The sequence below is a fragment of the Indicator indicator genome, chromosome 4 (assembly GCF_027791375.1).
Source record: "Indicator indicator isolate 239-I01 chromosome 4, UM_Iind_1.1, whole genome shotgun sequence".
NCBI classification, from domain to species: domain Eukaryota; kingdom Metazoa; phylum Chordata; class Aves; order Piciformes; family Indicatoridae; genus Indicator; species Indicator indicator.
In genome coordinates this window covers 10,582,283-10,609,712 of record NC_072013.1, presented here as the reverse complement: position 1 = coordinate 10,609,712, position 27,430 = coordinate 10,582,283, and the positions used below count along the sequence as shown (strand labels likewise).

The 27,430-nt window shown below is 46.8% G+C and overlaps 1 protein-coding gene across 1 annotated transcript; it reads right to left on the bottom strand.

Moving 5' to 3' along the window:
* Positions 1 to 1,008: 1,008 nt before the first annotated feature.
* Positions 1,009 to 26,247, bottom strand: CRY2 (cryptochrome circadian regulator 2). Its single transcript, XM_054400797.1, has 12 exons — positions 26,051 to 26,247; positions 22,273 to 22,381; positions 18,792 to 18,934; positions 10,934 to 11,118; positions 9,533 to 9,621; positions 8,353 to 8,493; positions 7,575 to 7,886; positions 6,377 to 6,528; positions 4,975 to 5,177; positions 4,089 to 4,178; positions 3,439 to 3,580; positions 1,009 to 2,981 (listed from the first exon to the last, which is right to left on the bottom strand). The coding sequence occupies exons 1-11, from the start codon at positions 26,245 to 26,247 to the stop codon at positions 3,441 to 3,443; spliced, it is 1,761 nt and encodes a 586-aa protein (XP_054256772.1). The 3' UTR covers positions 1,009 to 2,981; positions 3,439 to 3,440.
* Between the last annotated feature and the right edge of the window lie 1,183 nt (positions 26,248 to 27,430).

Genomic DNA, 27,430 nt, shown 5'->3' with positions numbered 1-27,430 from the left:
AAACCGACACCCATTCCATGGTGCTGCTTCTGTTGCAGTCTCCACAAAACAAAGGTGGTGTCTTCACTTATGGTTACTGACGCATGTTTTTTTCCCCCCATGAACTGGCCAAACCCTTTTGAACACAAACTGTTAAGCACCCACAGCTAAGGAAGAGCTTACCATAAAAACTAAGGAAGACACAGCCTTCAATCTGCCATCTGTAGTTTAATCCATCACATGGAACAGTGAACGATGATCCCTTACTCGTTGCCACACAGTTTTACCCACCTTGAGGTGATGCGAGTGGGAAAAGACACGAATGGATGAATCCCAGACTACTTAAAAGGTTTCTTGCAGAAGTTTAGCCCTTATGTTTGGCTGGCAAAGGGCTGGAGCACCTCTCCTATGGAGACAGACTGAGAGTTGGGGTTGTTCAGTCTGGAGAGAAGGCTCCAACGTGACCTTATTGTGGCCTTCCAGGATCTGAAGGGGGCCTACAAGAAAACTGGGGAGGGACTTTTTATGATGTGGGGTAGTGATAGGACTGGGGGGAATGGGGCAAAACTAGAAATGGGTAGATTCAGATTGGATGTTAGAAGTAGTTCTTCACCGTGAGGGTGGTGAGACACTGGAACAGGATGCCTGGGAAGGTGGTAGAAGCCTCATCCCTGGATGGGGCCAGGTTGGATGTGGCTCTGGGCAACCTGATCTAGTGCGAGGCGTCCCGGCCCATGGCAAGGGGGTTGTAAGTAGATGATCCTTGAGGTCCCTTCCAACCCTGACAATTCTACGATTCTCTTTGTTCTACTACCCAGATTGCAGCTAGTCCAGGTGCCACCATCCACATCAGATGCTGACAAAACCTGCCAATGTGATTTCTTCCTCACACACAAAGCCTTCTGAGAGACCACTTAGGAGATTTTTTTCCTCCCCTCCCTTTGGTTCCTTCCTCTCCGTGGATCCAGCCCCAACAATGCCACTTACCAAACAAAATAATTTGGATGACAGCAACAAGAGGGTTAAAGACATTTATAAAAGAAAAAAAGAAAAAAAAAAAAAGTAGTATTTACAGACCATTGTCTAGCATGAAACTTTCCAAACGACATAAGTCACAATTTCTGTAACCTAAGTGTACAAAGTGCATGTCTTTCCCCTTTCTTCTCTCTGCAGCAGAAGATGTGGGAGGGGTGTGTCTCTTACTGATACTTTCCACCCTCAAGACAGTGGGACTGAAGGCGACAAAACCTGTGGAGTACTGGGTTAGCCACCAGGCAGGCTCTACAAACACCAGTTTAGAAGTAAGGGCAAGAAAAGTGACTCTTGTTCCCTTGGTCAGTCTGCCCAGTGGATTCCCTTGGGAAAAAGAATCTAGGGTCAATGCCCCAGGGAGACAAGTGGGAAGGGAAGGTTATTCAGCTATTCAATAAATTAACTCACAGACTCAGTTCAACCACTTCAGGCTTCCCAAATATGTTTGAGTCAAGTTTCTACTTGCAGCTCCACTGCTCTGGATTCAAACACAGGCTCCAAAACTGAGTCTGATTAAACCAGTCAGAGAGGGAGACAACTCTTTGTGCTCCCCAAGCTGTTAGCTGCATAAGCTCACACACAGCCACAGTCTGTGCCAGGCAGGAATGAAAGGTTTTGGACAGCAAACGAAAACAGTGCCAACAGCAGCCCATCGCACAGGATTAGCTACTCTGAATCTAATCCCTCTTCAAAATGGGCAAAAAAGAGGCTTTTCTACCCCCCCTTGCCCTCTTAGGTAGGAAGGCAAGCAGAGGCTCTCTGCCAGCACTGAATCGAAATGACATGTAACAGGAACAGGCCAAGAAGGGCATGGTTAAGAGCCAGGGAAAGCTACACAATCATCCTGCTGGACTACAAAGCACCAGCGGGAATGCAAATGGCAGGAAGGAGCAGTGTGCAGGGTGTGCAGTATAGGGGTAGGCTGTGTGGAAACTCAAAACACAGATGCCAGTATGGGACAGAGCAAACATCCAAACAGAACAGACAACAGAATGGGCCCGAGGAAGCCTCACTTCAAGAAGCTGATGAGTAATGCAACCCCTGTCAGTATGAGGCACTCCACAGGCTACACACCAGACACCGCTCACTCCATTTGAGAGAGCTCTCACTTGAGGAAGGAAATGCTGTAGAGTGGAGGGCCCAGGTGTAGTTCTCTTACTATGTGGACCAGCAAGCTTCTAGGAGGCTGCTTAACTCATATAAAGGCATGGTCTTATTCTCTGAAGAATTACTCCTCTTGGAGTCCCTCCTTCCCAATGTCAAGCTGCCCTGAAGCTGCCCTTTCCAGGCGACTGCACTATGGCTCACCTTGCAGCAGTGATTCTTCTGCAGGGAAACTTTAAAGTGCCCTTCAAGTGTCCAGACAGTTTGTAGCTCTTTGTTCTTGTGCTGTAGTTCTCCTTTATTTTGTTTCCACCCCTCATAAGGACCTCCTTACTCAGAAAGCATTTACTTCCTGTCAGTCTAATCTAAGGAAAGAAATACTGAGACTATCCTGTTCTCTTGTAGGATGGGTACTCTATGTTTGACGTTGAAGCAGCTTCCTTCTCAATCAGTACACCTCACTGCCTAGCACTAGTAGTGAGAAAGAACCTTTGCTATTTCCGAGATGTGCAGATGCTGCTCCCTACATCAATGCGTCAAGTCAACGTGCACTGAGCCACTGTCAGAAAAGAAAGGTACACCTGGGAGTGAACAAGTTGTAGAAGGCTCTTGCCCCCTTAAATGTGGGCAGATTTGGGGCATGGCTGAGAAGAAACATCTTTGGCTCTCTGGAGACCAGAAAGCCAAACTTCCCCAGCACAAGTGATGCAGTGCCGCCTTGTGGCAGCTGCTGGAATTACACACTTATGAGACCCCAGATTTTCTGTTGCGGATCACAGTTCCAGTCCCTCTGTGGCAGCAGTCCCTCCTCCTTTGGTCACCTCCTCAGCACTCTCACTCTTCACTTGCAAGGTGCTTGTCACTGGCTGTGGGAGAAAGCAAAAGAGAGAATTTGCCTTGACCACCCCCCCTCACACTGAAAAGCTGGCAGAATATGTGAACAGCTCCTTCCCTCCTGAGATCTGGAGCGCTTCAGGCTTGCTCCCCTCCCTGAGCCTACACCCTCATCACATTAGCCAGTCTGGCCTCTGTGGAAGGAGAAGCAGCCTCACTGAAGCAAACGCATGAAAAACCATGCTCTGGGATTGCTCTGTCAACCAGGTACTGCTCTCTGCTGGAGAACCAAGTTAACAGCTTGCCAACCAAAAGCAAAGCGACCAGAGGGCAGACCACTGTCTAGTTACAGCTATGGAATTACAGCTCGGAGCCACCTCCACGAGCAAGTCCATTTTGTTCATTAAAATATGGGGAGAGAGTCAGACTGAGCTTTGCCAGCTGCCAGACCAAGGCTGCTTAAGGCAGAGCACAGCAGGGAATACTCACAGTCATAGACTCTTGGCAGGCAGCTCTGCAGCAGGGAGCTCTGTCACCTTGGCACGTTTGTACAGCTCCTCTGTGCACAGCTCCTCTGCTCCCTCGTGCTTGCGCTTCGGAGACGCCTGCTCTGCTTGTGACAGCCTCAGCACTGCAGGGGAAGAGGAGTTACTGCAACCTTCGTCCTGCCTTTAGATCTCAGAAGTACACCCTCAGCTTAACCTGCTACAGAGCTGGGAGAAGGAAGAACATGCAGTGCACAAGCACAGGGAGACGTTGGCACAGCCTCCTTGAAAACTTCAGAGAAAACTTTGTTAAAGTGGAGTAATTAAGTCTCCCAGAAAAACCACAAAAGTATCCTCTGGCAGAGGACAGCTTAATGACACCTGATTAGCCCTACAGTGATCTGCACTTCTCCCTGAAGTGGCTGCCTATGATCCCATACAGGCAATAAAAACTCACTTTAATGAACTCCTATTCTTCAGCCCTTTTAGGAATGAAAGCTCACTGGAGACTTCTGAAGAAAGCCTAAAGGAAGGAGAATGGGATCTCTGTTTTTCTAGCTACACATCTTCCTCTTACTAGAAAAGGGAAAAAAAAAACAAACCTCTAAGTTGACATGAAATTATGTCAGAAGCACACAAACTGCCCCAGCTTACCTGTACTGGTGCTACAGCCCTGCCCTGAAGCTGAGTCTGCAACTGGGCCACTGAGATCTTCCACACATGAAGGGACTGATGCCAGTAAGCCTAGAGAAAGACAAGAAGATCATAGTTAAGAAACAAAAAGCACCAGGGTGGGAGCAACCTTCCACATGGCTGTGATCACCTTAGTGATCATTAACCAGCAGACCCATATCCCAAAGGATGAGTCCACAGCTGGACACAGACACTGTGATCCAGTAGTGTATTTATTTAGGATGCCCTGGCTGGGTTTTTTTCCCCAAAGGGAAGAATGGACCATTGGTGGCATATGGATGGGGTTATGCCACCACCACCTCTCACAACCAACCAAACTTAGCTTGGAGAAGAGGAGGCTCAGGGGAGACCTTATCACTGTCTACAACTACCTGAGGGGAGATTGTAGCTAGGTGGGGATTGGCCTCTTCTCCCAGGCAACCAGCAACAGAACAAGAGGACACAGTCTCAAGCTGTGCAGGGGGAAGTTTAGGCTTGATCTTAGAAAGAAGTTCTTCACAGAAAGAGAGATTGCCCATTGGGATGGGCTGGCCAGGGAGGGGATGGGGTCAGTGTCCCTGGAGGTGTTTAAGACAAGACTGGATGAGGCACTTAGTGCCATGCTCTAGTTGATTAGATAGGATTGGGTGATTGGTTGGACTTGATGATGTTGGAGGTCTCTTCTAATCTGCTTGATTCTGTGAGTCTAAACTTGACTCTTAGCTGTCCAAGAGCTTAATGGAAACCAACTGAGCAGCTTTAGCAGGGACCACCATAGAGAGGTGCTACCTATATGAAATCGTGGCCCCTTCCCCTGCCACTTTATCCCCTATTGAAGACAGCACCTTCTGCACCCGTGGGCACTTACAGAGGCCCCGGTAGCGTGACAGCTGCTGGTAGATCTGCTTCATGCGTTCGATGTTCAGGCGGCTGGTCTCCGCGTGGTTCACCATGGGCTTGGGGTAGTCCACCCCAATGATGCACCTGGCTGCCTTCTGCACAGACTCTGGGGCGTTCCATGGTTCGTAGATGTATCGTGAGGGGAAACCTTTCAGTTTGGGCAGATACCTCCTGCAGCACAAGCAGAGAAAAAGAGGCACAAACACCACTTCGAATCACAGAATCACTTTGGTTAGAAAAGATCTCTAAGGTCATCGAGTCCAACCACCAACCTAACACCACCATGGACATTAAACCACATCCCCAAGGATAACGTCTACACGATTCTCGAACACCTCCAGTGACAGTGACTCCACCATCTCCTGGGCAGCTTGTTCCAATGCCTGACCGCTCTGTGGGAAAGAAATTTCTCCTAACATCCAGCCTGAACCTCCCCTGGCAGAGTTTCAGGCCATTGTCTCTTGTCTTATCACGTGATACTAGAGAGAAGAGACCAACCCCCACCTCACTACAACCTCCTTTCAGGTAGTTATAGAGAGCAGTAAGGGCATCCCTCAGCCTCCTCTTCTGCAGACTGAGCAACCCCAGTTCTCTCAGCTGTTCCTCGTAAGACCTGTTCTCTAGACTCTTCACCAGCTTTGTTGCCCTTCTCTGGACACACTCCAGCACCTCAATGTCCTTCTTGTAGTGATAGGCCCCAAACAGAACCAAGTATTTCAGGTGTAGCCTCACCAATGCTGAGTACAGGGGCACCATCACTTCCCTATTCTGGCTGGCCACACTATTCCTGATACAGGCCAGGATGCTGTTGGCCTTCCTGGCCACTCGAGCACACTGCTGGCTCACATTCAGACAGCTGTCAACCAGCACCCCCAGGTCCTTTTCCACCAGGCAACTTTCCAGCCACTTTATCCCAAGGCTGCAGCGTTGCATGGGGTTGTTATGACCCAAACGCAATACCCAGCGCTTAGCTTAAAGTGCAGCAGTGCAGCATTCACAATGCACAGAAAGCATCCTGCTATTGAATGACTTAGGCTCACAGGTCAAGCAGGACATAAGCTTCAGTCTTACATCACAAAGGACTGTAATGATAGGACAAAGGGTAACGGTTTGAAATTAGACAAGAGTAGATTTAGATTGGACGTAAGAAAGAAGTTCTTTACTGTGAGGGTACTGGCACACTGAAACAGGTTGCCCAAGGAGGCAGTTGAGGCCCCATCCCTGGAGATACTCAATGTCAGGCTTGACAGAGCTGGCTCAGGGGCAACCTGATCTAATGATGTCCCTGTTTACTGCAGGGGGGTTGGCCTAGATGACCTTTGGGGGTCCCTTCCAGCCCAGCCGTTCTATGATTCCATGATTCTACTTACTTAACATAGTCACCGCTGGGGTCTGTGCGGCGCCCGAAGCCCACGGGGCAGTAACAGTGGAAGAACTGCTGGAAGAAGGCGCTGCACGAGAGCCACATCCAGCTGCCTGCATTGACACTGAAATCTGCATCCAGCAGCAGCTCATCAAATACCTGCAGCAATTGGAGAAGAAGGCAGTGAGAGCTTCCCCAGGTGGGACTTTGAGCCAGGAGGACCCAAGGTGCTATTTCAAATGACAGGCACTTAGTTGCAAGAAGAGCTCCTAGGAGCTAGAGCAGCAGCAAAGAAGCAATCCGCTAGCTGAAACCAGCTGGCTGGTCAATAGATCTCACTTCCTGATGCTTTCACATAGGGAGGCACAGGCTGCTCATACTGATAAGTGCTGGCTTATCTCTCACGCAGCTACACACTAAATCACTGCCTAGTGCTGCAGCAAGCCTTGGGTATTGATCCTAACCTGGGAGGCATAATGAGTGCAAAGCACCAACCATGGCTAGCAGGCAGATGCTGCAGAGAAGAACATACACCAAAGCAAGAAGGATGAACTCCTGTGAAGGTCCCAGAGCACACTGAGAGGCAGACAGGGCTCAGCAGCAGCTCGCTCACACTCGTGCACAGACCCTGTGCTCTCGACACCTGACCCTGTGACGCGCTTTCAGCTACGCTCTGCTTTGTCACAGCTCGGTCACAAGATGTCCCTGCCCCACTTTTTGCATAGGGCAGTGTGTACACTGGATAGCTTCAAGCTGTTTGTCCCTTCAGGTGGTCCAAGAGGAGGGGCTTTTACCTCTTTCCTTGAGATTCTAGACTCAGATTTCACAGTCATGGAGCGTTCCCTGACCGGCACGGTGATGGATTATACAACGAGGAAAAAGCACCAGTTACGAAGTGACATTGAACTTGCAAAGAAAACAGATGGACTGAGAAAACTTCTACCAAAAAAAAAAAAAAAAAAATTAAAAAGCCCCCAAAACCCCACTCCTTATTTACCAGTGGGTTCCACTAGCCTTTAGTTATGGTTACTGGAAACTCCTGATATTGTCAGAGCCTTACACCAGGAGCCCGCTAGCAAATCCTCTCTTCCATGCAACTTTTACATGAGAAGCAAAAGCCATACCTGTGTGCCCATCCTTGCAGTGAGTGCCAGGGAGACTTTTTCTTATGGCCTCCTGCAAGCCTCTGGAAATGCCAGACTCACCCTGACTCCTGACTCCCAGCTGATCCAGAGGTCGCCCCTGGTCAGGAAGCAGGCCACCGCATGCCTGGCCAGATGGTGGATCCACCCTTCCTGTCTCAGTTGGGTCATGATTGCATCTATCCAAGGGAATCCTGTCTTGCCCTCTGCCCACTTGGCCAAGGCTTCAGGGTTCCTGTCCCAGGGGATTTGGATGCAGATGGGGTTCCCCTCCATACGGTCAAACTTCGGGTTGTTTGTGGCTGCTGTGTAGAAAAACTCCCGCCACAGAAGCTGTCCATAGAGAGAGAGGGGGGGGGTGCTGTTCCGCTTCACCTGTGGAGGAGGGCAGAAGCATATTCACAAGCAAGAGGGGACTGGCTTCATTAAGCCAAGCTGTAGGCCACCCACCCCACGCATTTATACACAATCCCCAAGCCGGTTACCGACAGCTAGGAGACTGATTCCAGATCATCCTTTACCAGAACCCTAGGTGGTGGTGAAGTTAGTGTTCTGTCACTACACAGACAAGAGACTTGAACAACCTGAAACTAAGAGCTAAAAGCTCTACATGGCTCACGACACAAGAGTCCAGGCTGATCAGCAGGCTTAAGGTCTGCTCCCCTCCCTACCTACAGGAGAATCACTTCTCCTAACCCAAAAGCCCCTCCTACAGGACAGCAACAAGCTTATCTCAATGGTCAGTAACTTTCACAGCTCTTCTGGCACACTGCCTGGGAACCAGCACCAGGCTCTCTGTGCTCAAACCCAGCCTGCTCCCCAGCTGACCCTTTTGTCTTACCTTCTTATACAGCTCCCAGAGGCGGTAGTAAAACAAGCGGCAGGACAAGCAGCCGAACCGCAGGTAGGGACTGAGTCCTGTAGGGCTGGCCAGCAACGAATTGGCATTCATCCTTGGTCTTTCATAATTTGCAACCCATGCCTAGACACAGTCAGGAGAGATGAGCTGAACACCCCTCCAAACTTGCTGGACACTGCTAACGGTATAGCTCTGTGCAGGTGGTGAGGCCTCTCAGGTCTGTTTCTTCTATTCACTTACAGCCACCACTGGGAGGGATCTCAAGTGGACAATTCCAACCCTCACACCCCAAATCAGGAAATACAAAATCTTTGTTTGAGGATTTAGATCACTCAGTCATTTGGGTCAAGAGAAGGATCAAATTTGCTTTGCATGCAGGAGCTGATTCCCCTGAGAGCTCCCATGCTAATGTCATTGTTTATGCCCAGGTATTTCACACACTGAACAAAGAATTTGGGGAAATCCTGATCTTTTGGTGGCGTATTACACTGACAGTTTACTCCCCCTTCAGCACAGGAATTTATGCTTCGATTTCTACAACTGCACTGAGCCACCCAGCATTAAAAAAAATACAAACTGTTTAAAGTTGTTATGCCTCTGCAGCTGGGTTACTTTCCATGTCTTTGAAGCTGTTTGCCTTGTGCACTATAATGAAGAACAAATGCCTCATAGAAAAAAATGTGGGCATTTCAGCAAGGGCCTCAAGGAATGCCAGCCAGTGAGATAACATTAACATGCTGATATTGCAGTGGAAGGCACTTTTTTGTGAGCATGAACTCACACCAATACCTCAGCTAAAGAAAAAACAAGATGGTGTGTGCAGCGTGCAGCAAGGACTGAGCAACTTACAGAAGAGCTTCCAAATTTTCACTCCTCTGAAAGAAAATGAGGGGCAGAAACAAGGAAGAGAATCCTCTGTGCTTCAAACAGCTACATAATTAATACAGAGCTCTATTTCTTTATGTCTGAGGAAGTCTGAGAGCTCCTGGCTCCAACACAACCTAAGATCACAGGAGTACTTCAACAATACCAAATGACCCTTCCAGAAAGTGAAAGCTGTGACCATGGCTAGGAAGAGCAGGGAAACAGAACAATGGCCAATGCTCGATTTTTAGTTTGGAACTACAGCCTGCAGGAATTGCCACTTAATTTTGGCACTTACCTTTCTTTCCAAGTGTTTATCCAGCCGTGCCAAGGCTTCTGTCTCTCCACCTTGCCACACTGCAGGGGCAAGACCATCTGTAGGGAAGCCTAATGGAAAGAACTTTGTAAGATACGAAACCATGCCTAGACAAAAGGTGTAGATGGGATTAAACATTAATAACAGCAAGACACTACTTACTGTAGCTGCCTAACATGGCTTATTTGCTGCTCCAGCCCTTCTACAGCAGGCAAATCATGTGGAACATGAGGAGAGCATGCTCCACACTGCACTACAAAGGCCTCTTCCGCAATGCTTCAGGCAGCTTTCTGGGGACTTTCCCCGTTGCTCACCTGCCAGCACTCTCTGTGCTGTCAGCACTACCCACAGGGCTCTGCTCCAAGGACCAGAGCAGCTGGCAAAGGAACATATGCTCCACAGCTCTACCTTATAAAATACCTTGCCATGGACACCAACAGCTTGCTAAAAAGCCTGGCTGCTCCTGGTGAGGCTCCTATTCTACTAAAAGCTGGAGCTGGGGAAAATACTGGATTAGTTCTGAAGCACTGGTGCAAACGGGGAAGCAATGATGTCATTTCCCTGCACCGCTCTAGGCTGGCAGAGGAGCCTCCCCTGGCAAAAGACAGAGCAGTGTAAGTTTGGAGGCAGTCCCACATTAGGCTAGACATTAAAGGAAGCAGACCCACCTAGGACTGCAACCCTTAGGATACTCCTGTTCTGAAACCCCTCACTTTTACAAGACTGTTGAAACTGTGCCTTAAGGCACAAGTAATACTTCTGTAAAGTTGGTATGGAGCCTCCAGACACACATAGACAGTATTCTGCATTAATCCTGCCTTCCCTTGCACTTAGATTAATTTCCCTGATGTAGACCTTGCATTCCTCATGCCTCAACTCTCTAATTACCCTCCCTCTCAAGGAAAAATAGCAGGATGAGTTAAGGAAGTTTCTGTAGTACCTTTTGCCTTGATAATCTCCCCAAATTGGTGCTGCTTTACAACAAAATGAAATGAGCTAAGCCTGGTACACAATCAGTTTACCTCTTCAGGTCTCTTACACAACATGCCAGAGAAAGCAGTAGGAGGAAAGCAGCTGGCAAGAACATGAGACACTGATGCAGTAGTTACATGCTCAGTACAGCAAAGAACACAGGGACAAATGCAGAGTGTTCTAGAGCAATGCTAAAGGGGATGCTGTGTATCAACAGCAGTGCAAGGGACAGCAGTCTGCTTTCACTAGGTCTAGCACTGGCTGAAATCATGAGGCTCCTTCTATGGCTAGAGGCAGCCAGATCACATGAGAACAATGGAGCTGTCTCTGGCACATGCCAGCCATCAGAAACAGTTTCACTAGATCCATTTCAGCGGGCAGTTAACCCTTGCCTTCACTCTTGACACATACCCAGCTCTTCCAGGGATGGGACACCATACACGTCATCATGGTTCTCCTGGATGTCCACTTTACACGTCTCCATCTGTTGGCTTATTACAGTGCTCACTGGCTTCTTTGGGAGCTCCATACGGCTAATGATGGCCTGGAAGCGCTTGTAGGTGAGGGGTGGCTTGTGGCCGTTCAGCTCAATTATTCTGGAGACAAAATAAGCAAGGTGAAACAGCACGGCCTGACTACCACAGGAGAAAAGCATCTGACAGCCAAATTGCATCCTGCTATCTCTGCTCAGGATAACCTTTCACTTTGGATACAGAAATTGTTATTGATCTAGCTTCCACTGCATGTATCCCTCAAAGGGCTATTAAAAAACACAAACAAAAAAAAAATCTCAAAACACACCAGAAAACAAAACTAAGTCATCTCCACAGGAAAAAACAAGAAACAGCTCCAGATGAATCAGGCTTAGCATCTCATATCTCTCCCAGAGGTCCTCACCAGATCCCTGTATGAAATCTCAATCTTCCTTCTGCCTCCGCAAGATAGCAAATCCCAGATCTGCACCTGGTCCCCTGACACCCTGAGATACCCTAACCTGATTCCGACCTTATTTCCTCCCCTGACACAAAACATCCCTGTCTGATCTGTGAAGCAGGGGTCACTAGCTCGCATGAGACAAATCCCCATTTGCATCATTCCTCTCTCTCCTGTGATTAGAGGAATCCCCATCCTCCTCCATGCCATAAAGTCTCAAGGAGGCCTGCCTCGTGCTATTCACCTGGGTCAGATCATACTACAGACAAGGCAGCCATGGTTCCCCATTTCCCTACACTACTAAGCATCCAGCCTGCCAGGGCCACTTGGTCTTATTTTTCCAGGTCCCGAGGGCTTAGAGAAGACCCCTGGGCACGGTAAACTTTCCCAGGGAGAAAGGCATGGAGAATAAGGAGTTAACAGCATAGCAGACAGCACCCGGATCGCCGGCATTACATAAAGCCAGGGCAGCCAAGCCCACAGCTCACAGGGGAGCGCAGCCCAGCGGCCTTCCCCACCCCTCAGTCAACAGCTTATGCAAGGGGCCGGGCTTACAGCCCAGCGTTCCAGCGGCCGCCATGTGCCTTCCCTTCCCCCGGAGCCGCACGTGTAGTGAGGCGGAGCGACACGACCGCGGCCCTCCGGGACCCGGCCCGGCCTCACATGTGCTCCGCGAGGCCCGGGGCACGGCGCGGCGGCTCCGGACGGCTGCAAACCGGCACCGCGGCTGCTGAGGTTCGGATGGTGAAGCCGCCTGCAATTGCCGCTGGTCGTGTACCCCTTGGGGAAAAAGGGCACTAATGGGAGAGCAGGGAGGGCGGTGGGGCCGGACACAGAGTGAAGGGCACCGCACGTTTTCTGTGCCTGGCTAGAAGTGTGGGCACGGAGCTCTCTGCCACCCCTCCACGCTGGTGCCCTGAGGGGACCCAGAGCCTCACGGGCAGCACCGCCTGCATCGAGCATCTCCTCCGGTTTCAGGCACGCACTGTCGGCCGGCCGTCTCTGTGCACCACCCCAGAGCGGGCAGAGAGCACCACCTCTTATGAATACCACCACAATCTTCTTCTGCGTTCTGCTCTGCGCACTGGGGCCCCCAAACAAGCCTGGCCAGAGATGCTCAGAAAACCAGCAGTGCCACTGGAACTGAAGCCAGGCATTTCCTGCTAACAGCAGTCTAGAGAAGCACACTGTTTCCAGAACCGTCCTGAGCTCGGCAAAGAAAACGTGACAAGGCTGCACTGTGCTCACCCCGAGGTGCTGCCATTTTTTTTCAGTCCTCTTCCACAGTGCTGCTGAGGCTGCAGCTTTGTCTGAGACCCACACCATTAAACCACAGCCCAGATCTTCTGTAAACAGACAGGACCTGGAGCAAATCGATGTGACTTGCAAGCGGATGCCAGGGACTGCATTTGACATCCTCAAGAACATGACTACAAGTCATGAAGTTACCTAGTGCAGCTCCTACACAGACAGTTATGGCATCTGGGACACAAATCTTTAATAAGAGACAGGACTAGGACAAGCTGCACATTTCACAGCACCTGATAACTGGCATTATGCAATAATAAAATGTGATCCTTTCACAATATCACCACAAAAAGGAGTATCAAGTATCGGGCATTGTACAACACTGGATATTATACCATACAAACTGGGTACTGTTCAGCCTTCTGTACAAAGATGTGTATAGAATGCCCCTCAAGCAGAAGTCCTTTCCTTCCTCCTAATGTCCTTCCAACCCAGGCAGCAGAATCTCACAGCACTTTCCCCCTGTGACAGAGAAAGGATTTAACACTCCCATTTCATCCCCTCTCCCAGCACAACCTAAGACTTCTAATTTTCCTGAAGCAGAGCAAAGAAGTAGAATCCCTATCAAACAACATCTGACCTTTTACTGGTGCTGGTGAGCACACAGGAAAATGATTGTGCTGCCAGACCAGCAATCTACTGCCCAGCACCAGCTGACAGAAGTACCTCGATGGCAGAAGTTCTGAGGGTCTTTTTGCATGTTAGTCATACGGTCAGTCACATTTTACCTCAAGAAAGCAGGCAACCAAAACATGAAGGCAGCTCTGGAGCTGCTAAGATTGTAAGGTATCCTACAGTCAGAGTGCCTGCAGGCTTCAGATGCACACCCTCACAGGTGTCAGCTTCTGACTCACATCTCCACAGCAGTGCCCCAGCGGGATTGCTACTGGGCTAGGGGAAAGCTGCTTGCCTCAAAAACTTGACATCTCAGCTTGCTTGCAAATGACGGCCTGGTTCTGGCAAGGGACTGAATGTGCTCCCCCCTGCTTCCTTGTGTGAGGAAGAGCTGGCTGCCAGCACTCTGCAAGCAGGCTGCTCAGCAACGCACCCCACCACCAATTCACACACACCAGTGAGTTACTTGCCAGCTTATGCAATTGCTCGGATCTGAATCCTCCCTCAAGAGAGCTCGTGTTGGGCTACGTGTACATTAGACAAGGGACATTTCTACAGATTCAAAGAGGAGGTGGAGAGACAACCAAGAGATGTTCCTTCCACACAACACACTCTGGACAAGCAATTCAACTTCTGCAGAATTGCACACATGAGCAGATGAAAGATAAAAGTGACTTGATGGCAGATAAGAGGTGAAGAAGTGACTTGATGACAAGCTAAGTATCAGCACAGGGAAAACAAAAACAAACCCCACCACTTGATACCAGAGCACCACATAAAACAGGTAAGGGTAATAAGATCTGGCAGGCAGAAGTTTGACTTAACCTTCTTAGAAGGAAATAAACCACTTTTCTGGCACAGTGTAATGGTGAACTGCAGAACCACCAAGGTATGCCACACTTCCCCAGTGCTTGGTTCCTTTAAGTTAGTATGTGCTCCCACTGAAACACATTTAATTATCATTTCAGCCTTAGGCTAGAATATTTGAGGTAAAGCTGCTCCTGATGCATGCTACAAACATACAAGCTCAACACATTCCATCCCGACTTAAACCACTCCTCCTGCATAATCCAGACCTGTCTTGGATTATGGAAACCACAACACTGACCATCAGCAAACAGACCACAGGATTTAGATCCTAAGGAGGAGAAAACAGGCAGAGCCAGAGAAGAGACAAAACAGCTTGTCAGCTGGAAGTTGTCAGACAACATAATTGTCAAGAAAAGGCTTTGAGCAGGCTAAACTGATACCCAAGAGATTACCTTTCCTACAATCTGAACACTGCTAATCTTAACTAGGAGCTCTTTGATTTTTCTCAGGAGTATTTTTCAGCACTGAGGTTGATTTTATAAAGCCCTATCCTTGTTTTGTGAGAGGGGAAGCGAAAGATGCTTTGATAATCACACAGCTATGCTGGCAGTGCCAACAAGGAGCATATTGTAATCTTCCTCCTGGGTAAAACTGGTCACATTCACAAATTAAATGAACAGGCTCTTTGCAAACGTTTAAAGGGAGTTGGTGGAGGTGGTACTGAGAATACACTGCAGGGGACAAGAGAAGGACTGCTGGAATAATTTATGTAGAAGTGAAAGATCAATCTAAATTGTTTAAAACCAAGCCTGACAATCTTGTCAGAAACTTGATTAAAGAAAGATGAGAAGCAGGATGCTACCACCAGGTTACTAATTATGTAGGAAAAACCACAGAGTGAGCAGAGGGACAACACATACCATGAGTTAAAAGACTGGCTAACAGGACTGGAGGGAAATACACTGAGAGAGGATTCCAGGAGAAACACAGCATTAGAACTGTATTACCACCTGCTGAGAAATCTCAGAGATGCCAAGAACCAGGAAATGTCAGAGTAACTGCAGCCTTCATCTGCCTCCACACAGACTGGGTAGCTGTCACACCCTGCTGCTTGCCAAAACCCAATTTTCTAGCTGCCATAAATGACTGCTCCATGGAATAATTAATCAAGAACCCACAAGGAAAGGCAATTCATGATTTGGTCTTAGGCAGTGCTGAGTTATAGCTGAAAATGTTAGCTATCACTTGCCTGCCCTGTGACTTCAGCACATATCAGTTTAATATCCTTCCAGGACTAGAAATACCATAATGGCTTTTATTTCAACAAAGTAAGGCATAAAAATAAGGAAGCATGCTAAGCAAAAAGAACAAACTGAGACACAAGACCCTGACAGACAACGCAGAGATGATGTGAAGATTACGTTGAGGAGGAAAAAAAAATTCAAACATTGCACATAAATCATCAACAAATACTTCAGAAGGATCACAAGAGTCAAAACAATTAAGGAAGAGTAAAGATAACAGAAGGAAAAATCCTTCAGAAAAATGGAGGCCAAATAAAGACAGAAAAACCCCAAGCTTTGGTAGGTTCAATTGCAAACCACAAAAGCAGCCTCCTTGCACCTCCCAACCCAAATCAAGCATTGAGACATCTTAAATAAAAAAATATATATACATAAAAAAAAAGTGTTGGGTAGTAAAAAGTATGAAATCAAATGAAATGAAATCAAATGAAATGAAATCAAATGAAATGAAATCAAATGAAATGAAATCAAATGAAATGAAATCAAATGAAATGAAATCAAATGAAATGAAATCAAATGAAATGAAATCAAATGAAATGAAATCAAATGAAATGAAATCAAATGAAATGAAATCAAATGAAATGAAATCAAATGAAATGAAATCAAATGAATGAAATAAATGAAATGAAATCAAATGAAATGAAATCAAATGAAATAAAATGAAATGAAATAAATGAAATGAAATCAAATGAATAATGAAATGAAATAAATGAAATGAAATAAATGAAATGAAATAAAATGAAATGAAATAAATGAAATGAAATGAAATAATGAAATGAAATCAAATAAAATGAAATCAAATAAAATGAAATCAAATAAAATGAAATCAAATAAAATGAAATCAAATAAAATGAAATCAAATAAAATGAAATCAAATAAAATGAAATGAAATAAAATGAAATGAAATGAAATGAAATGAAATAAAATGAAATGAAATAAAATGAAATGAAATGAAATAAAATGAAATGAAATAAAATGAAATGAAATAAAATGAAATGAAATAAAATGAAATAAAATAAAATAAAATAAAATAAAATAAAATAAAATAAAATAAAATAAAATCCCTTCACAGACGGTCCAGGATATTTATAGGCCCAAGAGGTGATCAAGTCACTAAAAAAACACAACCAGACTGTAATAACACAGCAAACCCTCCCCTGCATTTATCTTTACAAATGTATTCACTATGGAGGTATCTGGACAGGGCACAACTCTGAATCTTTTTAAAGAAATCTATCCTTGGATATCACAGACTGGAAGGTCAGGAAGAAATGCTATAAACAAAGCTATGTTTGAGCAGCTTGGCAGGACCAGCAAGCATTCACCCAGGAGTTCTAAAGGACATCAAGGAACACCCAAACTAATAGCTGCTGCACGTAATGCTTGCCTTAAAACCATCTGCATAATAGGAGGGGAAAAAGGCAAATAGTACCCCAGATGTAAAAAGCCTTTCAAGAGCATCAGAGGGATGACACAATAGAGTCTGATACAAGCATTATGCAGATGGACAGCAAACAGTAATGGAATCAGTGGATGCCTGAGTATATGCAGTATGCTGCAGGGTTCATTTGGCCTCGCTCAAGAGAAGTTGTGCCTCAAAAATCTATTAGTGACATTTGAGCCTGGGGCAGGGGAGATTCATTTGATACACTCTACCTGGATTTCAGAAACCATCTGACTAGACCCCTCACTGAAAATTTTTAAAGAAACCATGATAAACTGGGATAAAGGAAAAGGACCCTGCAGACAGAAAAATCTTTAGAGATACAGGACTGAGCAGGAATCAATTTTTCCAGCAGGAGGAAAGATCCTACACAGAGCTGAGCTAGGGCTTGTGCTGCTAAAAATTATTCATAAAATATCTGAGAAGAGGGGAAAAAAAGAACATGATGATTAAGTTCACTGACGCAATAAGCTATCTGGGATTGCTAAAGATGAAAGGCAACTTTACAATTTCCCTACATACCACAAGGCCAGCTGACAAAAATATCAAATGAAATGCAGTGTTGGTCATGTTGTTTCTTCATATGCATGGCTATGCAGTCTTCTACTTATATAGTAGCAGCCTCTTGAATAGCTATGACCATTCTGGAAGGAAGCCCTGAGACACCAGTTTAGCATTCAGCAGTGCTGAGAAAAAGCAAAAAAAAATGCTAGTGACTGTTAGGAGAAGACAGGAAACAGTATAGCACTACAAACATCCATGCTGCTCCTACATTTTGAACACTAGCTACAGTTTTCACCACTGCTATCTCTGGAAATACCCAGAAGTATAAAGAAGGTTGACAAAACTTAAAAGGAGAAATGGAACAGAATCCACCTGAAAACTGATGTAAAGTAGGATTCTTCACCTTGGAGAAGAAAAAGATGACACAATGAAGGACATGAGGAGCACCAAAATTGAAGTGGTGAGGATGTTAGAATCATTCACAGTTTCTTCTAATGTAAAAATTAGAAAACAGCATCTGGTCACCAGACAAGTTCAAGAAGAATCCCCTTCACTCCAAAGACAAACATTTCCACATAGCATGTGCTAACTGCAAAGCCCCCTGTCATAGGAAATTATGGATGCCAAAGATTTATAGGAGGAAATCTACATTCAGCATTGCTGACACAAGTCAACCCAATTAAAAAAAAAAAAAAAGAAAAAAAAAGCAGCAAGCAACTTTTAAGAATAGCACTGAAACATGGATGAAAGTCAAGCAAGCATACCTTAAGAGTCTTAGCTGAAAAACTGTCTCCACTGTTTAAGGAGATCCTGTATGTACTTGGAGATTATACATAAATGAATATATAAAACTCAACATATAAGCAAGGCTCCCCCATAGCAAACACACAACAAAGACAAAGCATTGAGTTCAGTTAGCCCCAGTCTACCTGTTCTACTTCTTCCAGCAGCTGTCCTGGCATATCCACCAGTTAAAAGCCCTTCCTTCATAACCTGTTCGAGATAACCACTCAACCACCTTTATTACAACGAGGCAAAGAAAGCAGTCCATGCAGTGAGGACATGCTCAAGGAGAGCAATCAATAGGACACAGCAGAGCAACTTGAATGACTGTTGAGTAGAGAGTCTAATAGGCTTGAGGCTGCCCCTCTCTTTCTGTACATTCACGTCACTGCCGGCACTTTGACTGATCGTAAACGTGACCATGCAGAGTAATCCTCTTGACACCTTCTAGGCTCAGATGGGATCACAGCAACCAGCATGTAGTGAACAGCGTCATGGGGCAGACTGAAGTCCTCCCAGACATGACAATAATCCCAGCCTAGCACCTCTGCCCTTGCTCTCCCCGTACCTGTCCAGGTCATAGAGGGTGTGGGAGTTCTCTATCACCACCTCCACGCCAGCCTCCTTGGCCAGTTTGACGATAGCTGCGTCTCTCTCCTTACCAAAGGGCTCCGAGTCGTATTCAAAGGTGAGACGAGTGACTCCCCATTCCTGCAAGAAACACAACAAACACAGCTGTCAAACAGAAGGCTTTCTAACCCGCACCATTATGAACCAAGGGTTCGGAGTTCCTGGCAGCGCTAAGCCCTGAAAGCTTAAGAGAGGATTCCTGTGAGGAACAGCAGGTTGGAGCTGAGATAACTAAATGATCACCAATGGTATCAGCTCTAGCAAACACATCTTTATGCAAATGTCAGGTTTCAAACACAGGAGAGGAGATTTGAGTTCTTCTCTATTAATGTCCTTAGGTTACAGCTCAGTCCCCAAGGCTACCATTATTACCTTCTTTTGTTGCACATGCTGTCCAAATGTAAGCCTGCCATCCTGTTCCAGCTTTTCAGAGAACTCCTCAAATACAAATTCTGCTCAAAACTCTGTATTTTTGCATCAAGGCTATCATTAAGTAAAACTAACACACTCTCCATTTTTCCCAATGTCTCTTTAAAGCCATCACATAATAGAGGACCAACGTCCAACCCAAGCAGTGAAAAAAACAGGCTAATAAGAAATGCAGCACAGAGGATGGCAACAGAGTGAACCCTTCTGGTTAGGATACTAGAGTGTGATTAGAGTGTAAATTAAAGTCCTGCTTTTGAGGAGTTATTTTACCCTACTACAGCCATGCACCTATTCTGTATCTTCACACCTTTAATAGACCCTTCACAGATTACATGGAATAGGCCTTATAAAACAGCATTCAGCCTTTTCCAGGCTTTTCCAGAGCACAGTTTGCTGTCAGACTATGGCCTAGTTTTCCTCAGAAAACGAATCTTATGAGAAGAGGTTTAATGGTTTCCACAGCGACCCTCCTGAGACATCCATCAAGCAGAGCAGCAGCCCACAGATTTGTTTAGCAAACGCTTTAGTCAAACACTGCCAGAAATCTCTGAAGACGCTTAAAAACTCCCTCACACAACTAAGATAGGAACCACACTCTCCAAGTAAGACAGTCTGAGTCACCTCTAGATACAGAGGACTGTCTTTTCCACCTCAGAATCAGAAATGAAGCACAAAGAACTGATGAAATTAGTTTGCTAAAGGCCATTAAAAATAGTGGGGGAGGGGAATTTAGAAGCAGAAAACTCCTGCACAAGTCCCTTTCTTTTCTAAACTTTCAGATTTGACCCTAAAATTAATATTGGAAAGGACAAAGAACTGAAAAAGTTATGCACCACTGAACGTGCATCTCTGTGTGGTCCTCCACTCCTTTTTCAAACTAAGAGCATGACAGCATCCACAACTCAGAGCAGGGGTCAAACAGATATGTTCCAGGCCCTGTCCTGCTCCTATGTGCTTTAGTAGCTTCGTTTCAAACTTTTATTTCTCTTATAAGGCAGTGTCAGTTGGAAGGCTTGGAAAAGGTGCAGAAAAGTGTCTTGAAATGAAAGAATAGAATGAAAACCACAGAGATTTTAATAACAGTATTAAAATTCTAAATCAGGTTATTTCCTACAGTTTTGAGAAGCCAACCACTCCGCGTGCTACAGCAGCACAGGGGAAGCAGAGCACAGCCAACCAGAAAACAGTTAAGTTATCACAACTAACTTGTTTCTTAGTATCTAGCCTAATGCAAATTAAAACTGTGGGGGAAAACCCCACCCCAAAGGGACTGTGAACAAATGACACACTTTTCTTTGATTGAAGAGGTAAAATTACAGATGTTTGTTGAGAGGAAGGGAGACAAAACCTTCAGCTAAAGGTTTACACAGAGCTAACAAGCACACTTCTCACGGTGCTCATGCATAATAGTGTCTTTGCTCAGCTACTGACAGCAAGAGCAGATATTATATTAGGTCTGAGCATGGCATTACCACATCTGATATAACTCTGCCCTCCACAACAGCTGAGAGCAATGCATATGCTGCTGCTAATGCACTGCTCAGTGCAGCACCTCTGGAGAATCCCAAGTTCCCATGAAAGCCATGCATTTACCATGTGATAGCATAAATCCCCATACATATTCTTCTCAGCTCTGCTACAGCACATCTAAGATATTCATCAACTCACCTGGCCAGGCAAAAAAACAGGTCTGGCTGATTCCATAACTAGCTCTTCAAACCTCAGACTCTGCCAACTACTTTTTGTTCTTTGACCAAAGTGAGCATTTCTCTCCTACAAAGTTTTAATTAGCCTGGGAACACCTTGAACTAAAATAAGAAGGGCATGAACTAGCCACAACTTATTTGCAGATCAAAAGACAAAAATAACCCAGACTCTGAAAAGGCTAAAAGCAGCACATAGTTTGTGTCACGTGTGAAGATATAGAAGCCAAAATAACCATCAGTGCCCTGTCTGACACACATAGTTCAATTCCCCTCCCCAGTGCTCCTTCAGAAAATACACACCAGAACCATTTACAGCAGGAGGGTATAGAGTCAAGTTTACCTCTCCTCAGCAGCTGGTCTATAGTACGCTTTAGGGACACTAGTACTGTTGACCTTATGTAAGGTACCATCCACATGACAAACCCAACTCATAAGGCTACTGTGACCTGTGTTTTCCTTCCTTTAGCTTTGTCACTGCAGCAAGCACACTACTGAACAGCTTCAAAGACAACAGGAGATAAAATCTTAGAGCAGGACAGAGAAGAATGATACTGCTTGAGGAACCCTGATATTCAAGGAGATGCTCTTACCAGCTCTCTCTCTCACAGCCTGCAGTACTGACATATCACTTTGGAAACATATCCCACTAATCCATCATTGACCACCACGGTCCTGCATGTCCCACCATCCTAAATAGTACATCAGCAGGAAGCTTGGACCCAAGCTATATTCTGCTGCTTGGCAGGCTGAGCTGCTCCCTGAGCAGACAAAAGGAACGGCAGCTAACACAAAAGCTTCTGAATTTTGAAATTTTAACACAATGCCCTATTGGCCATGCAGATAGAGATTCATATGCTTTTTCAGATGCATAAGGTATATGGACATAGCAGTCTTTACTTTCCAAGTAAAAGCTGCAGGAAGAATATGGCCAGTAGGGAAGAAGCTCTCAAACACAGAGGAGTCAGTGTATTACAGTGCAGCCCTGTGAGATGTGACTTAGAGAAACAAAGGCAAAGACTAACATCCAAAAAGAGAAACTCAATCACCTTGGTGTTAGGTTACACCCTACTACTGAATTTCTTTCCAAGTTTGAGTTCTGGTTCCCAAACTGTTCCCTATGGATAGCAGGTTCTTAGTTGTAATTAAAGAGGAGAGTTTGTTATTGTGAAGAATTAAAGAGAGGTCAAGGAGACCTCTGACTGGCAAACCAGTAGTGAGTGAGAACAAGGAGAGCAGCAGGATATCAGTTTTTCTACACTATGCTCCAGAAAATTATTCTCTTACTTTAAAGAGTCTTGGGAAGACATCTGTTGGCTGCCCTCGCACAACAAACAAGCGAGAGTTGAGTTTCCTTAAACTGTTGTCCAGATCTTCCAGAGACTGGAGCAAGAATCTGCAGAGAAGAAACAACAGCAGTTAGTGTCAGTCAGTCTGGCTGCAGCTAAAAGACAAACAGGGAGAATTTACATGGAACTTCAGCAAACCTGCATCACCAAATCAAACTGAAAGTCAGGACAAGAAACAGAAAACAAGAATTCATATTCATGCCTGATCTGTCTACTAACTGCTGAGACTGCAGCACCAGGCAGCTTCCAGCTATTCATGTGCATGTCTGCTTGTCCAGATGCAAGGTTTCCAGGGTTTTCCTCTTCCTGTGGCCTCCTTCCCACACTCTCAGATCTGGTAGGATTTCCCTGCCCACTGTTTTCTCCAGATTACTACTTGGAGAAAAGCAGAAACCTTCTAATTCCCTACAGTATATTTTTTCATGGCTTCTGAGGCAGGAAAGATTTTGCATGTGAAGTAGAGAGACGCTACTCCAAGGAAAGTAATGAATTACTACAAGAACCATGCAAGTTTTACAGTTCTGGCTACAAATAGGCAATGTCGCAGCAAAGAAACGTACGCTCCTAGCTCATCAGTAGCACAAGACTGAGCACCCAGTTCTCCCAAGGCAAGAATTATCTGTACTTAGGAGAGCTGCAAACAGAACTGCAATTTATCTTCCACCCTGAAGACACAAGGATGAGAGCATTTGCTTATTCTCTCCCACCCCAGGACTATAAGAAAGCACTGAAGTGCTTTTTGTATACAACTGTCTTACTGATCATCCACTACGCTACAGAACATACAATCTTTGCTTTCCCACACATGCATGTCACCCCATCCACACTGCAACCCCAGCTCCTCTTCCCTAGCTCTGCAGAAGACACCAGCCTTAAAACTTTAATCTCTGTGGCAGCACATGGCACTGCTGGCAACCTTACAACCCTTTGTGAGTGAACCTGCCAAGCTCGGCGTTGCTCTCACTCCTGTGTGCTCACTCTGCAGCATGACCTGCAAGACACGAGGATCTACATCAGCTCCCTTAAGACCACACACAGACAGAATCACAGAATCACAGAATCAACCAGGTTGGAAAAGACCTCAGAGATCATCAAGTCCAACCTATTACCTAATACCTAACACCGCCTGGCAACTAATCCATGGCTCCAAGTGCCACATCCAATCTTTTTTTGAACATCTCCAGGGATGGTGCCTCTACCACCTCCCTGGGCAGTACATTCCACTGGCCAGTTACTCTTTCTGTGAAGAACTTTCTCCTCACCTCGAGTCTAAACTTCCCCTGGTGCAGCTCGAGATTGTGTCCTCTTGTTCTGGTGCTGGTTGCCTGGGAGAAGAGGCCAAACCCCACCTGTCCACAACCTCCTTTCAGGTAGTTGTAGAGAGTAATAAGGTCTCCCTTGAGCCTCCTCTTCTCCAGGCTAAACAACCCCTAGGTCGCTCAGCCTCTCCTCATAGGGCTTGTGCTCGAGACCTCTCCCCAGCCTCGTTGCCCTTCTCTGGACACATTCAAGTATCTCAATGTCCTTCTTAAATTGAGGAGCCCAGAACTGGACACAGTACTCAAGGTGTGGTCTAACCAGTGTTGAGTATAGGGGCAGAATGACTTCCCTGCTCCTGCTGGCCACACTATTTCTGATGCAGGCCAGGATGCCATTGCCCTTCTTGGCCACCTGGGCACACTGCTGGCTCTCGTTCAGCCAGCTGTCAACCAGTACCCCCAGGTCCCTTTCAGCCTGCTGCTCTCCAGCCACTCCAACCCCAGCCTGTAGCGCTGCATGGGGTGTTGTGGCCAAAGCGCAGAACCTGGCACTTGGACTTGCTGAATGCCATCATGTTGATGACAGCTGAGCTACTATTGCCCTGAAAAGTGGTGGTAACTCCTCTCTCCTCAGCTGCTCTGCCCACAGGCTTTGAAAAAGCTCCCTCTGTGCTTCCTGAGGGAGAAAGAGACTCTAGGTTCATGAAAAGAAAGGCCCAATGTCACCCTACACAAGACACAGAACCAGATCTGAGTAATCCAGGCAGACTCACTCCCCTGCCCCCAGCCCACTTTCCATCCATTAAACAGGAATATCAGCTTTGCGAAGAGTTACAAAAAATAAACAAAGGTTAGTCCTATGTGGGTCACATATGCTGTGCAATTAATTGACAACAGGATTTTCAGCGTGATACATTTCTGAGAGCCAGGGAAAACACAAACTTTTGCTTTGGGAGCACAGAATCCTGAATAAAAGTAATTCTGAATAAAATTAATTCAGTGGGGTAAAAAAAAGGCAAAACAAAGCCAAGATTCCTAATGGGAACTAATGGAACTCTGGTAAATAGTAGAAACTTGCTAATACACTTGTTTCCTACCAGCCAGCAGTGCTAATCTCTGACATCTGCAGCAGGCACACACCTCCAAGAAAGTATTCTTCTTTAAAATTTCCACTTGCTTATATATTCCGTGACTACAAAATAAATAAAATCACCACCCACTTCTTGCCACAATATTGGTGGAAACAAACAAGGATTAAATGGATCAGGAATTAATCTTTTGGGGGCACTGCTTTGGTTATTCCAAATGAGGACAGTTAGCAACAACAGCTGCACGTGAAAAGCATTTCAGTCTGCTGCTGCCTGTAGAAAGACTGGTCTATGGAAGGATCACTTCTGGCTCTGAAGATACTGAGCTGCAAGGGAATTCACACACTTCTCTGCAATTTGAACAGTTGTGATCATTTCTTCACATTCACAATTTTTAAGCCATCCTCTGATGTGGGTTCTAGAAACGCTTAGGAATCACCCACACTATCCCTAAGATGAAGCTGAGGCACGCAGCAGAGGCAATCCTTTACAACTACAGGTCCTTAACACAGAGCCACGTGACATTTCAAAGAACACTTAAGGGATTTTTAGACAGTGGCTGTCTGATCCACTCCCCGTGACGGGGTGGTGTGAGGGCAGAGGAGCAGCCACTCTGCTCGTATGCAGGGGAGTCTCACAGAGGGGAATCCCTACCTGGATTGGGTTTCCAAACGTTGAGGGAGCTGAGACGTGACACAATAAGGTTATGTAATGTTAGTAGCTACTGGTACATAAGGTCTCGCTCTCTGTATAAACATGACTCATGTCATACATTTTTCCATTTGCAGATAGTGGAAAAGCCCAAACAGCTTCATCTCTACATTCCCAGCGGCAGCCAAGGTGTAACAATTTGAGGGATGGGAGGAAGGCAGGCTGTGCACATGCCTACGCACACTCAGCAGCCAAAGGGCAGAGGGAAGGCGTGTTGCAGTCCTGCAGCTCCGAGAATTCTTTGTGCTTGTCTGTAAATACAGGGGAGAGCTAAACGTCCAGCGGCTGCTGCTCTCACACGTCCGCCCTGCTTATGAGGAGAAAGTCTAATGACGTTACATAAAGTTGAAGACACCTTCCCACACAGTCGGGCAACACCGCTGTGAAAACCGCGGCGAGGCCAACCGGAGAAGGCAACCTCCCCAGCAAGGAGCGGGCGGGAGGAGCAGCAATACGCGGACCGGGCCGGACGCGGCAGCGCCTGCTGCTGTGCTGCTCCGCTGCCGCCGCGGCCTGGCCGCGCCTAAAGGCGCTCCGGCTGCTGCTAGAGCCCTCCCCGCTGCCGGGCCCGCCGCTCCTACCCACATCCGGCGCCTCCCGACCCCCCGAAGACCCACCGGCGGCTTGAGCAGCCCGGCCTCTCCTCAGCCCAACTCACCGCCAGCGGTTGATGCCCACGGCAGAGGAAGCGGCGAACCAGGGATCCAGGATGTAGATGCAACGGAGGGACGCGGCGTCCCGCAGCGCTTCCTGCAGCGCCGGGTTGTCGTGGAGGCGCAAGCCACGGCGGAACCAATGCACCGAGCGGCAAAGATCCGGGCCCGGAGCACCGGGGCCCGCGGCAGCCGCCGCCATCACCTCCGCCAACTGCTGCCGCGGCCCCCGCGCCCGCCCCACCCCGCCACGGTGACTGGCGTACGAGGCTGCTGCCGATCATCACGGCGCAACCAATCATCGCGGCGGGGCGGGAGTAGGCGAGAGTGGGGCGGAGGTCTGAGTGCCCTCTACCGCCCCCTAGCGGCCGCAGCCGAAGCTGGCCGCGGAGGGGTGTCCCCGGTGTCGTGTTCCCCCCACCGCCGCCCCGCCATGGCGAGAGCACGCTGCTACGGTGACTTCCACCCCTCATTGGATCCAGAATGCGATCTTTGACTGACTTCAGCAGGTTACAAGTCAGTATATGCAACATTAAAAACTTCCGTTCCCAAAAAAAAAAAAAAAAAAAAAAAAAAAAAAAAAAATTCAAAGGACCCCAAATGGCAGCCTGCACCCAGAATTATGGAATGGGCTGGGTTGGAAGGAACCTTTAAAGCTCATCTAAAGCAGTGAGCAAGGACATCTTCAACTACATGAGGCTGCTCAGGGTCCAGCCCTACCTGATCTGGAATGGTTTCAGTGATGGGGCTTCTACCACCTCTCCAGGAAGCCTGGGCCTGATTCACCACTCTCAACATAAAAAAAATTGTTTTCTTCCATCTAGCCTAAATCTCCCTTTTTAGTTTAAAACCATCACCCCTTGTCCTGTCACAACAGGCTCTGCTAAGAATTCTCTCCCCATCTTTCTAAAGGCCCACTTTCAGTACTGAAAGGTCACAATGTCTCCCTGGAGCCTTCTCCTTTCCAGGCTGAACAACCTCAACTCTCTCACCTTTTCTCATAAGCAGAGGTGTTCCAGCCCTCTGACCATCCTTGTGGCTTTCCCTGGGCCTGCTCCAATAGGTCCATGTCTTTCCAGTGCAGAAGACTCCAGAGCTGCACAGCCTCTAGTTGGGGTTTACCAGAGCGCATGGAAGCAGAGCAGCAGGATAATCTCCCTTGACCTGCTGGCTATGCTGCTTTCAGTGCTGTCTAGGATATAATTAGCCTTCTGGGCTGTGAGCACACATTGCCAACTCATGTCCAGCTTTTCATTCACCAGTACCACCAAATTCTTCTCCAAAGGGCTACTCCAAATAACTTCATCCCCCAGCCTTTATTCATACCAGGGAATGCGCCAACCCAAGTGCAGGACCTTGCATTTGGCCTTGTTGAACCTCATGAG

Bases quoted from the DNA above. Each gene is read 5' to 3' on its own strand.
- CRY2 (XM_054400797.1), bottom strand. From the start codon at position 26,247: ATGGCGGCGGCTGCCGCGGGCCCCGGTGCTCCGGGCCCGGATCTTTGC. The intron at 9,622-10,933 runs GTATGTGTCAAG...TCTTTCCATTAG, and splicing joins CCCATCCCTGGAAGAGCTGG to GCTTCCCTACAGATGGTCTT. The intron at 5,178-6,376 runs GTAAGTAGAATC...CTTGTGCTGCAG, and splicing joins CCCAGCGGTGACTATGTTAA to GAGGTATCTGCCCAAACTGA.